The 14,569-nt window shown below is 36.6% G+C and overlaps 2 protein-coding genes across 2 annotated transcripts; both read left to right on the top strand.

The window, feature by feature from the left end:
* The first annotated feature begins 5,880 nt into the window (after window positions 1–5,880).
* Window positions 5,881–6,831, top strand: LOC106659729 (protein roadkill-like). Its single transcript, XM_014382407.1, has one exon. It carries the CDS (start codon window positions 5,881–5,883, stop codon window positions 6,829–6,831), a length of 951 nt encoding a protein of 316 aa, XP_014237893.1.
* Window positions 6,832–9,833: 3,002 nt separating this feature from the next.
* On the top strand, window positions 9,834–10,884 carry LOC111693376 (TD and POZ domain-containing protein 4-like). Its single transcript, XM_023457900.1, has 2 exons — window positions 9,834–10,161; window positions 10,220–10,884. The coding sequence occupies exon 2, from the start codon at window positions 10,360–10,362 to the stop codon at window positions 10,882–10,884; it is 525 nt and encodes a 174-aa protein (XP_023313668.1). The 5' UTR covers window positions 9,834–10,161; window positions 10,220–10,359.
* Window positions 10,885–14,569: the final 3,685 nt, after the last annotated feature.

Here is a 14,569-nt window from a genome sequence, read left to right as displayed (position 1 = left end):
CTCGCGTGTACTTTTGTCTAGCGGCAGAGTCCTTGAGTCTGTGCTGCTCTCATGGTATACATAATAATACATACACGTGTGTGTATAAGTACTCGGGTGCGAGCCTCGCGTACTTTGCGTTATTTATCCTCCAAACGAGTATGTATACGTAGTTATCGACGCGCCCACTATACTATGTGTGTGTGTAAATTGAAGTTGCCGATTGCGAGCTTGCGAGTGCGGATCGTGTACGTGTGTGTCCGCGGCGGCGGCAACAAACTATGTTATTAGATCGAGAAAGTTTCGCGATTAAAAGTACACGTACCAACACGATGATGATGATACACGGCGTTTGGAAGCCAGTAAAAATACACTTTGATGTGAACACGCGATTGCGGCGCGATGTGTAGCTAGTGTATATATCATCGTATACATGTGTGTGCGAGCGAGCTACAGTAACTCTTGCACATACGAATTACCCGAAGCTCGAAAGCTCAGCTGGACGCGCGCTCGTACATACCGGAATTGAAACTTTAACGGGCTAAAGTGTAAGTGTATGTCTGTCTGTGTGTGTACGTTATATACGCGGTTGCACTCACGCTGCTGGGCATTTACGCGCCGCCGCCGTCGCGGATTTAACTGGACTCGCAATGTAAAAAGACCGAGAGGAGAAGAGCTGTTATTTTAGATCGATGCTCGGGGAGAGGTAAATCCTCTTTGAAACGGACGGCCGGAGCAACAATGTTAATGCGTTATTCTAATCTAATGGACCTCCCTTTTGAGATAGTGTATAAGTACGCGCATTACCCGCAGAGTCCCGAGTATTTAATTGGAAAATAAAGCGAATACGTCGAAAGTATTCTCTGGCTTATGAGTGGTAAAAACTATTTTCGCAACGACGCGCACCAGAGAGACTCTGCGTGGATTTTTTTTTTTCAACATCGGATGCTAGATAAAAGCGACGCTCCAGCGGGCAAATGCGAAAATTGCGCGAAATATCGATTTTTTTCGCGTGCACACACACACGCGTCTTTCAGCAGCTGAAATCTAAAAATATATCGTCAACGCGGTGAAGTTAGATGTAACGGTGCGCGAAGACGAGATTAAGGGTGTAAGCGGAATGATAAAAAAAAAATGACGATTCCGATCGAGCGTTAAACATTTCTCATGAATTTTTCATTCGTATAAGTGACGTTATTCAGTCGCTATAATTTAGAGGTAAATCGTCGAGCGTCGAGTTAGCGATTTTTTGTTCTCTTTCGTTGAATAGAATAATACTCGACTTTGGTTGAGATGGCTTGTTTATTATGTAATGTACATCATCGGACGCACGATTTTTCCGCGGTTCTCGATAAAAAGTACGATCGATTGGGTACTCGTTATACGAAAGGTAAAAAAAATGTTTAAGAGCTTTTTCGTGAAAGGGATGATTTCCATAAGGATATATATTCCTTGGCCGAAGGCGCTCTCTGCGCGAATGAAAAATTCAAGCGCATAACGAACTTCTTTTTTTAATGAGACGATGAGCCTCGATATATAATATATAAATTTTTTATGTTCCCGTCAGTTCGATTATGCGAATTCAATAAATGGGAATGCATATTATGCATGAGAAATTTATTGTTAAATAACCTATTTTAGATTACAATGTTAATGGACTTTTTTTTCATTAAACGAAGCTTCGCGTACTTCACTTTCAGAGGAAAAAAACGACAATATTCATTCGCCGAGTAGAATAGAGAGGGAAATCTTGAGAAAAAAAAATGATCACAGTTACAGCCGGTTGTACATAAGGTAAGCGGCTATTCATGAAACTGAAAACGGTTAGAAAAGTTAAATGGGAGGAAAGAAGAAGAAGAAGAAGAACGAGCTATTGTAACGCTGGGGTATAAGAGAAAAAAGGAGATTCTGTTCGCTTCTCTATCTCTCTCTTACCTGACAACGTGAGTCCGACGCAATAAAGCAGACAAACGGTTAGGAGCAGAAGTACCTCCCTCATGGCTGTTTGACGAGTTGTTTTCTTCTCTCTCTCTGTCTGTCTGTATCTCTCGTGCAACGACCGCGGGCGAAACTATTTATTTTCTTGAAACACAGAAATGGCAATCAAGCCCCAACGTACGATAGCAATTTTTTCTTTCTTTATTATTATTATTTGCTTCTTTTTTTTTTGTTTCGAAGAACTATTCACTGTCGAACGACGCACAAGTGGCATAAATGCAGCACACGATTTCAACGAACGCACGAACGAGCGGCACAAAATAACCGGTCGCGAGCCGATTCACTGCAGCTCGCACAGCTTCGCGAACGGCGGCATCGTCGTCGTCGTGCGACGCACCTTTCGAAACGCTCCAAAGCCGACTGAGGCGAGCGCGCGAGGCAGAGAGAAACGGCAGCAGCGTCGGACTATATATATATACGAGCCACCACCACCCCCCTCTTACAGCCCCTTCGAAGAGGAAAAGGGGGTGCTTACCGCTGATGCTGCTGCTGCTGCTGGCGCGTTCGAATCGCATTTGCGCATATACGCGCGCGACCGCCTTGCATCGCGGCGATATGTAGCGCTGAGCGCGCGCCCAACGGTTCTTGCGCTTCGCTCGTGTCACATCCGTTTCGGGGAGCGTGTATAGGTATAGGTATATGTATAGGTGTGTAGAAGGACGTTTTGCGTTCATCTAATTTCCGTTGGGTTTTCCGTAAGGCTCGAGACGCGATTGATTCGTTCGATGGGGTGTGCGTAGGCAGGGAGGGCTTCGAATCGTGCTTTGAGAAAAATTTGATGAACGTTTTTAAATAAATATAGGCTGGGCTTGATGTGATTTTACTACATTAATTTTGAAGATTTACGATTAAGGTAGATATCGATGTTATATCTGAATATTTTGTAGCTGAGAGCTCTCGATATTTTCATATACTTTTCTTACGCTGTCGATATTTTGCATTAATTCGGTGTCATGTACACAGTGTTTATAACGGAATGACTGATGATTAAAATTTGGATTGACGAATTTCAATATGAAAGTATTTCACGTCATGGTTTCAGTTAAACTACCCTAAGTTTCAAAAGTTAATTCCAAGCAAAGAATGATTTTTTCGAATCGACGCCGTAGTTTCCTGAACTTTCCGCTTAGCGACGCTACTGCCGTACACTGGAGTAGCTATGCAGACGGTTTCAGATGAAACAAAGGGTCGAGTGGCGAGCCGAGTCTTTTGAGTTTGACTCGTGCAACGGTCAGTCGCATTCGAAACATTGGTGTCAATCGTGCACACGCATACGTAATTTTTATAGGTACTGTCTAACCATTTGTGGAAGTGTTATCAAAGTTACGAACGTTTTCAGTGATAATATACTCTCTCCAAGATTTATCTCAGACGCAAACATGTCAGTTAGGCACGGCCGTTTGAAATTTGATCAAGACAGTAATACTTATACATGGGAAATATCCAAAAATACAATAGTAACGGAAGTGGTTTTATCACCGCCTTTGAAAATCAATAATAATGAAAAAAAATTATTTCGATTGAAACTCTTCAGGACTCTTCTACATCATGTTTGGGCTTTGAATCTTAAGTGCTTAGTGAAACTAAACTCATCATTAACATGCAAATACTGCATAAAAGTTTTAAGACACGGACAATTTGTCAACTGCGAATCCAATGATTGTACGTTTACTCCGAACAATAATGAACATCATATTATGCTCATCATGGGGCATCCAGATCTGTTGACATCCGTGAATTTACAATTTTTTTGCACACTAACAATCATTTCCGAAAATAAAGAAAACTTAAAAAAAAAGAATGTAGAGTCAAGACTCAATTTCGAGTGGATATGTCTTGATAAAAAATTTAGTGATTTAGTGATACGAACTGCATGTGGAAGGGAAGTCCCAGCACATAGGCTTGTACTTGCTACTGCAAGTCCAGTATTTAAAGCTATGTTTAACCATGACATGGTGGAAAACAATAGCCGAGTAGTAAACATGACGGATATTACTCACGAAGTCGCAGTTGAGATGCTGCGATACATTTACACGGGTAGTGTCAAGATTCAAGATTTTTTCTTGGCTGCTGAAGTTTTGGTGGCTGCCGAAAAATACCAACTTGAAGAATTGAAACATAAATGTGAAAAAATATTAGGCTCAAATTTATCTGCTAAAAATGCCATCAGAGCTCTTAAAATGGCAGATACGTATAACGCGAAACATTTGGAGAAAAAAGCAGTTGATTTTATCAAACGTAAGATGAATGAAACATTGCCTTTGAACGAAGTAAAGGATATGCTTATTGGTAAAAATGAAACTGATATGTTGGAAAAGAAAAGTCAATCTATTGATATGAAAGGTTTCAATGGCGAGGCTGCAGACACAAGTGATGCATCGAATTTCAAGAGTTTTCGTCAGTTATTGAATTTATGTTGGAATTTATGGTGATTGACAACATTTTTATACGTTATACTTGTAATGTTTCTTGATAATCTTTATCTTGAAAAGTTTATGTTATTTTTGTACTAAAAATAAATCATCAAAATTTATTCTACCCAATCGTTTTATTGTCAAAAGAGGAAGTATGTGTTTGTTCCAAGAACACAAGACCATAAGAAGCATTTGCTGCTGCCATAACAATATATGCCTTTTTTCTGTTATATTCAATGATCTAAACTCTGTACCATTTCTTAGAAAAATTCAATACGAAATCATTTCATATCTTTATTCAACCATTGAAACAGTTTTTTAAGTTACACCAAAGAAACAATCGATTCCTTGGCTTCGGCCATGCATATGGCATGCAGTCACCCGAGATCTCTGCATGGCCACTCATGGCGCTATCTCGATACGAAGCTTGGCTTTCGATCTGTGCTCGGTATATGTACATACTTGTAGGAACATTATATTCATCATATGAAAATACGAGTCTCAACTCCCGACTTGTACAACAGTCATCAGTCATTCGTAATTGGCAGATTCCTTAGGCTAACTTTACACGTAAGTATCTATTGGCAAACTGTGTGTGCCTGTAAAATGTCAACCCTCAATAAAGCTACATTTTACACATAAATTGATAGACGAGACTGTATATTTACGTGGACAATTAATGATATTAAATTATTTACTATTATGACAACGCATATGCATAAGCGATATATGACTCTTTACTTTTAATATCGTCAGTCATAATTAGGACGTTGTCATTAGTCGTGCTCGCATGCAATCTATTATCGAACATTCTGTGTAACTGAGATAAAAGTTACGAACGAATTGAGAGACTTCCTTCTTTCTTTCCAAGATTTATCCCAGAGTGCAAAATGACAGTAATGCTCGGCCGTTTGCTATTTAATAAAGAAGACAACACCTAAATACGTGGATGATGAATATAGGCAATATTGGCATCGGGAGAGGAAGTGATTTCATCGCCCGAATTCACAGTCGAGAAAAGGTGGAGGAAAATTATTTTAATTGAAATCCTTCAGGAAATCTCCAAAAACGTATGTTCGCCCTTATGTTTTACTCGTGTTAAACTATAGAATATGCCATTTTTTCAAGTTGATTGAAATTTGGAAGCGAATAACTTTTTTTTGAATTGATGCCTGTGATCTGCCAAAATGTCCGCTAGGCGACGCTACTGCCGGACTTGAGTCAGTGTTTGTTTGCAAACGCTCAGATAAAACGAAGAGTCCTTATTCCTTAAGAATCTTACGATCTGTTCGATTCACGAGTCACGACTTATAATCCAGTCTCTCGAGTTTTTCTTCGGCAACGAGCATTGGCAGTCGAGAAAGTGGCGTCAGCCGTGTACCTACGTAAATATACTGTCTAACATTTAGTGCCAGTGTGATCAAAGTCCCGAACGATTTAAATTATAACTGATAATAGACTGTTTCCAAGATTTATCGTAGAGTACAACATGACAGCAATACTCGGTCGTTTGTATCATGAACCACAAAACAACAATTACGTAAAATTTAAGTGGGTGGTATCTGAAAAATTAATAATATCATCAGGAGAGAAAGTGGTTGTATCGCCTGAAATCTTAGTCAGTAATGATAAACAATCAGCGTTTCAATTGAAACTCGTGCAAAAGAACTCTCTAAATGACATTTGGGGGTTACGTCTATGTCGTGTGAATGGAAAATCATTATCATGCAAATGCACCATAGAAGTACTCAAAAATGGACAAATTGCCGACACTCGATCAGATAATTATACGTTTTCTGTGAATAATCGTGAAAAAATTATTTTGGACATAATTGGAATTTCATCCTGGAGTTTGAGTATTGTTTGCCAGTTAAAATTTCCTTCAACAAATACAGGAAACAATGAATCTGCCGATATGGATACCGAGTTGGGTTTAAAATTTAATTTCGAGTGGATTTTTCTCAATAAAAACTTTAGTGATCTTGTGCTACAAACTGCATGTGGAAAAGAAATACCAGCACATAGGCTTGTACTTGCTACTGCCAGTCCAGTATTTCAAGCTATGTTTAGCCATGACATGCTGGAGAACAAAAGCCAATCAGTTGATATGGTCGATATTAGTCATCAAGCAGCAGTTGAAATGCTGCGATACATTTACACGGGTAGTGTTGAAATTCAAGAATTCTCCTTGGCTGCTGATGTTCTGGCGGCTGCTGACAAGTATCAACTTGAAGAGTTGAAAAATAAATGCGAGCGCATATTAGGCTCGAATTTATCCACTGAAAATGCCGTTGAGGCTCTTAAAATTGCTGATACGTATAGCGCGAAAAATTTGGAAAAAGAAGCTGTTGATTTTATCAAGCGTAAAATGAATGAAACATTGCCATTAAATGAAATAAAAGATATGATTCTTGGTAAAGGGCGATTAGTTTCAAAATAATTGAAGAATTCAGGAGAAATACATTCTTTCGTGTTTTAATTTTAATCATTATTCTTTGTTAACCATTCGAACTTAAAGACGTTCTACTATTATTGTACTTTGATCAAAATAAAGATTTCAAACAATATCGTCTAATTTTTTTTACCCGTCTACAATTATGCAGATATGCTGGTTATGTGCGTTGAAACGAGTAAAACGTGTGATTTGAACGCGATGAAAAATTACACCAAGGGCATACACGATGCTAAAAAATAATGATCATTGAGAAAGTGCCCAGTCGATTGATAAAAAGTAATATTTACGATGATCATATTTACGATAATTTTTCAGGACTGTCTCGCGTCGAAATAACAGGAATTTTATAAATATCTGTTCCGCAACGAAATAACAGATAATTAAAATTATTATTGAAAAATTCAATATGAAAATATTCCGCATTTCTACTCACGTTACACTATAAAATGTGTCATTTTTCCAAGTTAAATCTCTGAAACAAATAACTTTTTTAAAATCGACGCCGTTACAGTTTCTCGAAACTTCCACCGAGTCTCGCTACTGTCGTACACTCAAGTCGCGCTGATCGCAGTGCGCTAGGCGTAGTCTGCTGTGCGTTACAAACTGTTTTTAGATAAAAATTACAAAGGGTCTCGATTCGAGTCTCTTGAGTGGTAACTCGTGCAACGGTCAGTTTCAGTCGAACAAAACATTGTGTTTGTGTAAATCTGCTGTCTAACATTTTGTGCGTGTGTGATAAAAGTCTTAAACAACTTAAGTAATAATTGACTTTCCTATATTTATCCCGGAGTGTGCAATATAACATGTCGAGAAGGCGCGGATATTTGCCGCGTAATTAAAATTATAATTGAAAAATTTAATATAAACATATGATACGTTTCTTATACTCGAATGAATCTATAAGATACTTTATTATTATAAGTTAAATCTCGAGAACAAATAATTGTTTTATGCAAACGTTCCGATAAAACACAGGATCCTTTTTGATTAGTTTTAGAACGCACAAGTGACTATTCGAGACTCTCGAGTTCGACTTGGGCAATGTAACGGTCAGTCGCAGTCAAGACATTGACGTCTGCAGTCGTGTACATTATACCTACACGTAGGTAAATCTACTGTCCAACATTTTGTGCAAGTGTGATAAAAGTTTCGAACGACTTGAGTGATCATTTTGACTCTTTCCGAGATTTATCCCTAAGTGCAACATGTCAGTAATGCTCGGTCGTTTATATTTTAATAAAGACGACAACGCGTATACGTGGACAATAAACAGTAATAATAATACATTATTGCTGGGAGCGAAAGAGGTTATATCGCCCGGATTCAAAGTCAGTGATGATGATGAAAAATCATTTCGATTGAAACTCGTGAAGAGGAACTTTCTAGGTGTTTGGGGGCTAAGTCTGCGCCGTCTGAATCCAACGTCGTCATTATCATGCAAATACGTCATAAAAGTACTCAAAAATGAACACATTGTCGACGCCCGATCAGACAATTATACGTTTTTTTTTTAATAATAATGAAAAAATGATTTTGGACATTAATGGAATTTCATCCATTCATTTCAGTATTACTTGCCAATTAACATTTGCTTCGAAACGTAAAGAAAACTTTGTAAAAACTAAGTCTGTTAATAAGAATATACAATTGGGATCAACATTTAATTTCGAGTGGATACTTCTCGATAAAAAATTTAGTGACGTTGTGCTACGAACTGCAAATGGACGAGAAATCGCAGCACATAGGCTTGTATTAGCTACTGCGAGTCCAGTGTTTCAAGCCATGTTTAACCACAACATGTTGGAAAACAAAAGCAAATCGGTGAATATTGCGGATATTAGTCACGAAGCAGCAGTGGAGATGCTGCGATACATTTACACGGGTGGTGTCAAGATTCAAGAATTTTCCTTGGCCGCTGAAGTTTTGGTGGCTGCTGAAAAATACCAACTTGAAGAATTGAAAAACGAGTGCGAACAGATATTAATTTCCCACTTATTCACTGCAAATGCCATTGAAGCTCTTCAAGTGGCCGATACATACAACGCGAAACATTTGGAAAAAGAAGCAGTAGACTTTGTCAAGCGTAAAATAAACGAAACATTGCCTTTGAACGAAGTTAAGGATATGCTTCTTTGCAAAGCTCGGCTATTTTTGAAATAATTTGAAAATCGCCAGGAATAAACTCTTTCATGTTTTAATCATACATTCTTTTACCTTTCGAACTTGAAAATTATGTGATATTATTGTACTTTAATCAAAATAAAAATTCAATTGAAATCATTAAAAAAAATTGTTTAATCCATCGATCATGATTGAACCATACAGAATAATTGTGTGCATAAACGAGTAAAATGTGCGATTTTAACGTGGTGTGAAACTACAGTTACGAGCTCATAAAATTTAACTGTAATCGAACGAAAAAATATTTATTGTGTCAAGTTACTTTTGCTTTTCTACATAGAGTCTAAACTGCTTGTAATTCTATGGTAAATAAAAAATCATAATTCAATGTACGATCCTAAAAAAAATGATTACTGAAAAAATAACTAAAAAGCATCAATTGATTGATGAACAGTAAATATGATTACGGCGATTATCGAAGAAATGATTTTGATGGATTATCTCAATCTGTAAGTATCAACGAGTTTTATTCGTTACGAATTAATATTAATTATACGAATTAATATTAATATTAGATATTAATTATTTCGTGTCTTTTTGGCAAATTCAACCGTCAAAAATGTTTTTTTTTAATATACCCAAAAAATTAATGATTCCTTAGAATTGACTGTAAAGTCTCCCCAGCTTTGTTCTGCTATAGCGACGCTTTGGAGGCCACTCGGGATTCGCAAGCTACTATCGTAAGGCGTTTGAAACATGAGATCCATTTTATCAGTTTTAGAACGCATAATGTGTAACGATACGAGTCTCGACTTGAGCATCTGTCAGTACGACTCGGCATTTTGTCGCGTCCGCATGTGCCTATATGCAACAGTTGGCGCGAGTGCGATAAACGTCCCAGACGATTCGAGTGGTAGTTGAATTGTATTGAGATTTTTCTCGAAGTGTATTATGTCGCTCTACAATGCAGTTGGGTATATGCAATTCAATAAAGAGCATAATACTTTTACGTGGAAAATAAGCAATTACAAAAGTATTTCGAAAAAAGGAATCATAAATTCTCCCATATTTTATGTCAATACGGATGACAAACGAATGTTTCAATTGCAGCTCGGCAAACAAAAAGCTCTTCATCCTGTGTACATAAGTAGAAAGTATTTGTTAATATTCGTCGGAAATTCGAGTCAAGAATTGGTATGCAAATACAAAATTTCAATAATCAAGAATAACAAAATTTTTAAAACCCAAACAGGTCAAAATACATTCTCTAAGAATTATAACGCAAAAGTGGTTTTCGATATTGGCTCATCAGATTTTCGTAAATTTATTTCATCCGATGGTACTTTAGGTTTTTGCTGTGAATTATCAGTCACCACGGGAGATCAATTGAATATGAATAAAGTGATGGTACCAAATTTAAAATTCGACTGGGTGTTTTTGGATGAAAATTTGAGTGATATCAAACTGCGGACTGCGTCTGGGAAGGAAATTCCTGCACATAAACTCATGCTAGCAACTGCCAGTCCAGTGTTCAAAGCAATGTTTACCCTCGATATGTTGGAGAAGAAAAGTCAATCGGTAAACATGATCGATATCAGTTATGAAGCTGCGATTGAGATGCTACGATACATCTACACGGGTAGCATTGAAAATGGTGAATATTCATTGGCTATTGAACTTTTGCTGGCCGGTGACAAGTATCAGCTCGAAGGGTTGAAAAATAAGTGCGAGAAAATATTGAGCTTGGAGCTATCCTCGGAAAATGCTGTAGATATTTTGAAAGTTGCCGATAAATGTAACATGTCGAGTTTGAAAAAAAATGCAGTCGATTTTATCAAACAGTACATGAGCGTATCTTCCGACTCTAATGATGTAGGTAATATGATCCTCAGCATGGAACGACTTTTTGCTAAATAATCTGAAACATGTGCATAAATACATTTTCTCGATTTTATTTTACGTATAATTGTTTTATTTATCATCTCAACTCGCAAATGATTTGTTATTTTTTTAGTACTAAAAATAAATTGTTAATGTCTACTCTACACAATCGTTTCATTATTTAATTCATTACAATATGTGAACATATTATTCATTCAGAAAGTTAGGAATGTCTATGCCTCAACGAATGTATGTGTAAATACGTGTGTGTCTGTGTGTGTGTGCGTGTGTGTGTGTGGGTGTGTTTATACTATGAGTTATTTAAAACGTGATAAAAAACTGTAGACATGAGCTCTTTTAACTTTACTGTGTGAATCAAACAAAGTAACGTAAACTTTTTTCGTCTATATAAAATCAACTCAACTCAGATCTCTATGGTAAATAAAAAAATATGATTGAATAAATTTAGTTCAGTAATAAAAATTTATTCATACAATGACTACAAAGTATCAATTCATTGATGAAAAGTCATGTGTCGATCGTGCCTAAGCAACGATGCTTTTTCAAGACTGCCTCGCGTACAGAAGCATAATTCATGCTGATGAAGGAATTTTATACAAGTATCTCTTTTGCCGAGTCTCGGTGTGGGTGTGAGTAATATAGGCTTAGCTCGAATAAGTCATCACACATTTTTGAAGAATTTTACCGCAGCAGTGATTTTCAAAATTGCCTCACCGAATTTTCGTAAATTCATTTCATCCGCGGGTACTTAAATTTTTATAATGGGTTCAGTAAAATTATTGTTCATTTACGTTTTTGTGGAAAAATTGAAAACAAAACTATTTCACGTTTTTTTTTTCAACAAATGAGACGATCGAAAATTGTAGTAGTATTATTATGATTTTTTTCGTAAATCCCAAGAAACAAATCGTCGTCAAAGTCATTTGTAAATAATACGGACTGATAGTTTTTTTGCTTCTCGTGCGTTCAAAAAAATTCCTCTCTGCACTGGGGCGACGAAACTCTCACTATTTAATGACAGCGTCTTATAAGAACTGGAGGATAGAGTAAAATCAGCCAAATCCTATTTTTCTAGGTCTTGAGTTTGTTAAATTAACATTTTGTTTAAAGCCACTGAGGTCATACGTGGTTGGGAGAGGGAGGCTGCAGTACTCAAGTTATATGATACTTTACTCCGCAGTCAGCAGGCGGCAGACACATCGATGAAACAAAGAAGCCTCATCTCGCTCAGTTTTAGAACGCATACCTATTACGTATTGGCCAACAGTTTGTGCGTGTGATCAAAATTTCGAGCAAATTGCGGGATTTTTCGATAGTGCGATATGTCAAACGACATGAATGAAATCGTAGGCTTTACGCAAACTTTTTCAGAAAACTGCGATTTTACGTGGGTGATGAGAAATTTTACATTATTACGAGGTATTATACAAGGAAATATAAAATCACCAACATTTAAAATCGGTAGTGATGATCAAAAACACTTTCAATTGGAATTCAGGGAAATCACCGGCTATAGAAGTCTTGTTTATACTTGCATAAGGCAAGCATTTTTAAAACTAAACTGCTTAAATAATAACGATGATAACTTAACATGCAATTATAAAATATCAGTAATCTAAGATGACCAAATTGTTTACACCAAATCGAATTATATTAAACAAACAAAAAATAAACTTTCCATTTTCATAGTTTCTCCAGAAGATGTGGAACAATTCATTTCATCCACGAATAGCGTAACTTTTCGTTTCGAATTATCAGTTTTTATCGGAGATCGAAAAAGCGATACATGCAACGAATCCGTCGATACGAATGAGGAACCAAAACTAGAATTCGATTGGATATTTATGAATGAAAAATTAAGTGATGTTATTCTACGAACTGCATCTGGTAACACAATTCCAGCACATAAACTGATGCTCGCTACTGCAAGTCCAGTATTCAAAGCCATGTTCAGTCATGACACATTAGAAAACAAAAGTCAATCAGTGAATATGGTCGATGTTGATCATGAAATAGCAGTTGAGATGTTGCGATACATCTACAAAGGAAAAGTTGAAAATTATGAAATTCCCGTAATTATTGATCTTTTGATTGCTGCTGACAAATATCAAATAGAAGAATTGAAAAATAAGTGCGGACAATTATTAAACATCAATTTATCTACTGAAAATGCTATAGATATTTTAAAAGTTGCCGATAAATGTCACGTGAAAAGTTTGAAGAAAAAAACAGTTGATTTTATAAAACAGCATATCAGCTCATCTTCGGACTCTGATGATGTAGGTAATGTGATTCTCAGTATGGTTCAATATAACTACTGAAATAATTTGAAAACTTGTATTAACACCCGTCTACATTTCCATTTTAATTGTATTTGTTTGCTTATAACATTTTTATATTTTTCTAACACTTTTATATTTTTGTGCCAAAAATAAATTTTCAAAATCTTTTTTATTCAATTGTTTTGTCATTCAATTTATTACAATATACAATATTTATTGAGAAAGTTGGACATACGTTCCTCAATGACGTTGGATCATCTACCATTCGCTAGAAAAATTCATTACAAAATCAATTCATATGCATGCTTTAAAATTAAACCATCAAAACTATCCTTTTGCTACGACCATGTAAGTCCTATATTAGCATGCAGCAACACCGAGTTCTCCGCTTAGCAACTCACAGTCACCTGTCAGTTATCTCGAAGCTCGCGAGTCTCTGAGCCAGAAGCAAATAGAGTGACTTTCAGGCTATGCGTGTACATGTTTATTTGAAAATACTAGTCTCGACTTGTCACTTGCATAACAGTCATTCGTCGTCTGCACATTCTTGTGGTTTTATACAAATCTATTGATTAACGGTGTGATAGTGTAAAACATATCAACCTTCAATGAAGCTAAATGTTATACGCAAATCGATAGGCAAGACTGTGTATTTATGTGGACAATTAATGATATCGAATTATTAAATAATATCCAAGAAGGTCAACATGTCGATTCACAGATATTTAGTGCCAAATCGGACGGACAATTTTACTTTCGAATAAGCGCTAAATGACTACCGTCAAGAACGAGCGATGGAACTTTGAGTTTGGTCAGAAGCTTACATTTATGCAGCAAAAACATTGTGAACCATCTTAATTGTTTTTACAAGGGATCAGTAAGTGTAGATGGCAAAATTGCTTTCTCATTTGGTAAAGAGACATATTTAAATGCAAATGAAGAAACCAGCTTTAAATTAGCAACAAGTTATCCTCGACAAAATGTTCTTTGGAAGGGTGATGTAACAATTATTCGATGCGAACTAACATTGTCCAAAGGATTTCCAACGTCATATCTAGACCCTGCATCGACAGCCAATATAAACAAAGAGTCTGTGTCTAAATTAAAATTTGACTGGATATTTCTTGATGAAAATTTGAGTGATGTCAAGATAGGAACTGCAGGTGGAAAGGAAATTCCAGCACATAGACTCATGCTTGCTGCTGCCAGTCCAGTTTTCAGAGCCATGTTCAGCCATGATATGATGGAAAACAAAATCCAAATAGTTGATATGATAGATGTTGGTCATGAAGTGGCAATTGAGGTGCTAAGATACATCTACACTAGTAATGTTGACAATCGTGACATACGCTTCTTTGCAGAGCAGCCACGCTAAAAAGCATAGTCAGTGTACTCTCGGCGGTCGAGTCACTGTATTG

Source organism: Trichogramma pretiosum, unplaced genomic scaffold, assembly GCF_000599845.2.
Source record: "Trichogramma pretiosum strain Unisexual culture from Peru unplaced genomic scaffold, Tpre_2.0 scaffold21, whole genome shotgun sequence".
Taxonomy (NCBI): Eukaryota; Metazoa; Arthropoda; class Insecta; order Hymenoptera; family Trichogrammatidae; genus Trichogramma; species Trichogramma pretiosum.
This window is presented reverse-complemented; position numbering and strand designations above follow the sequence as displayed.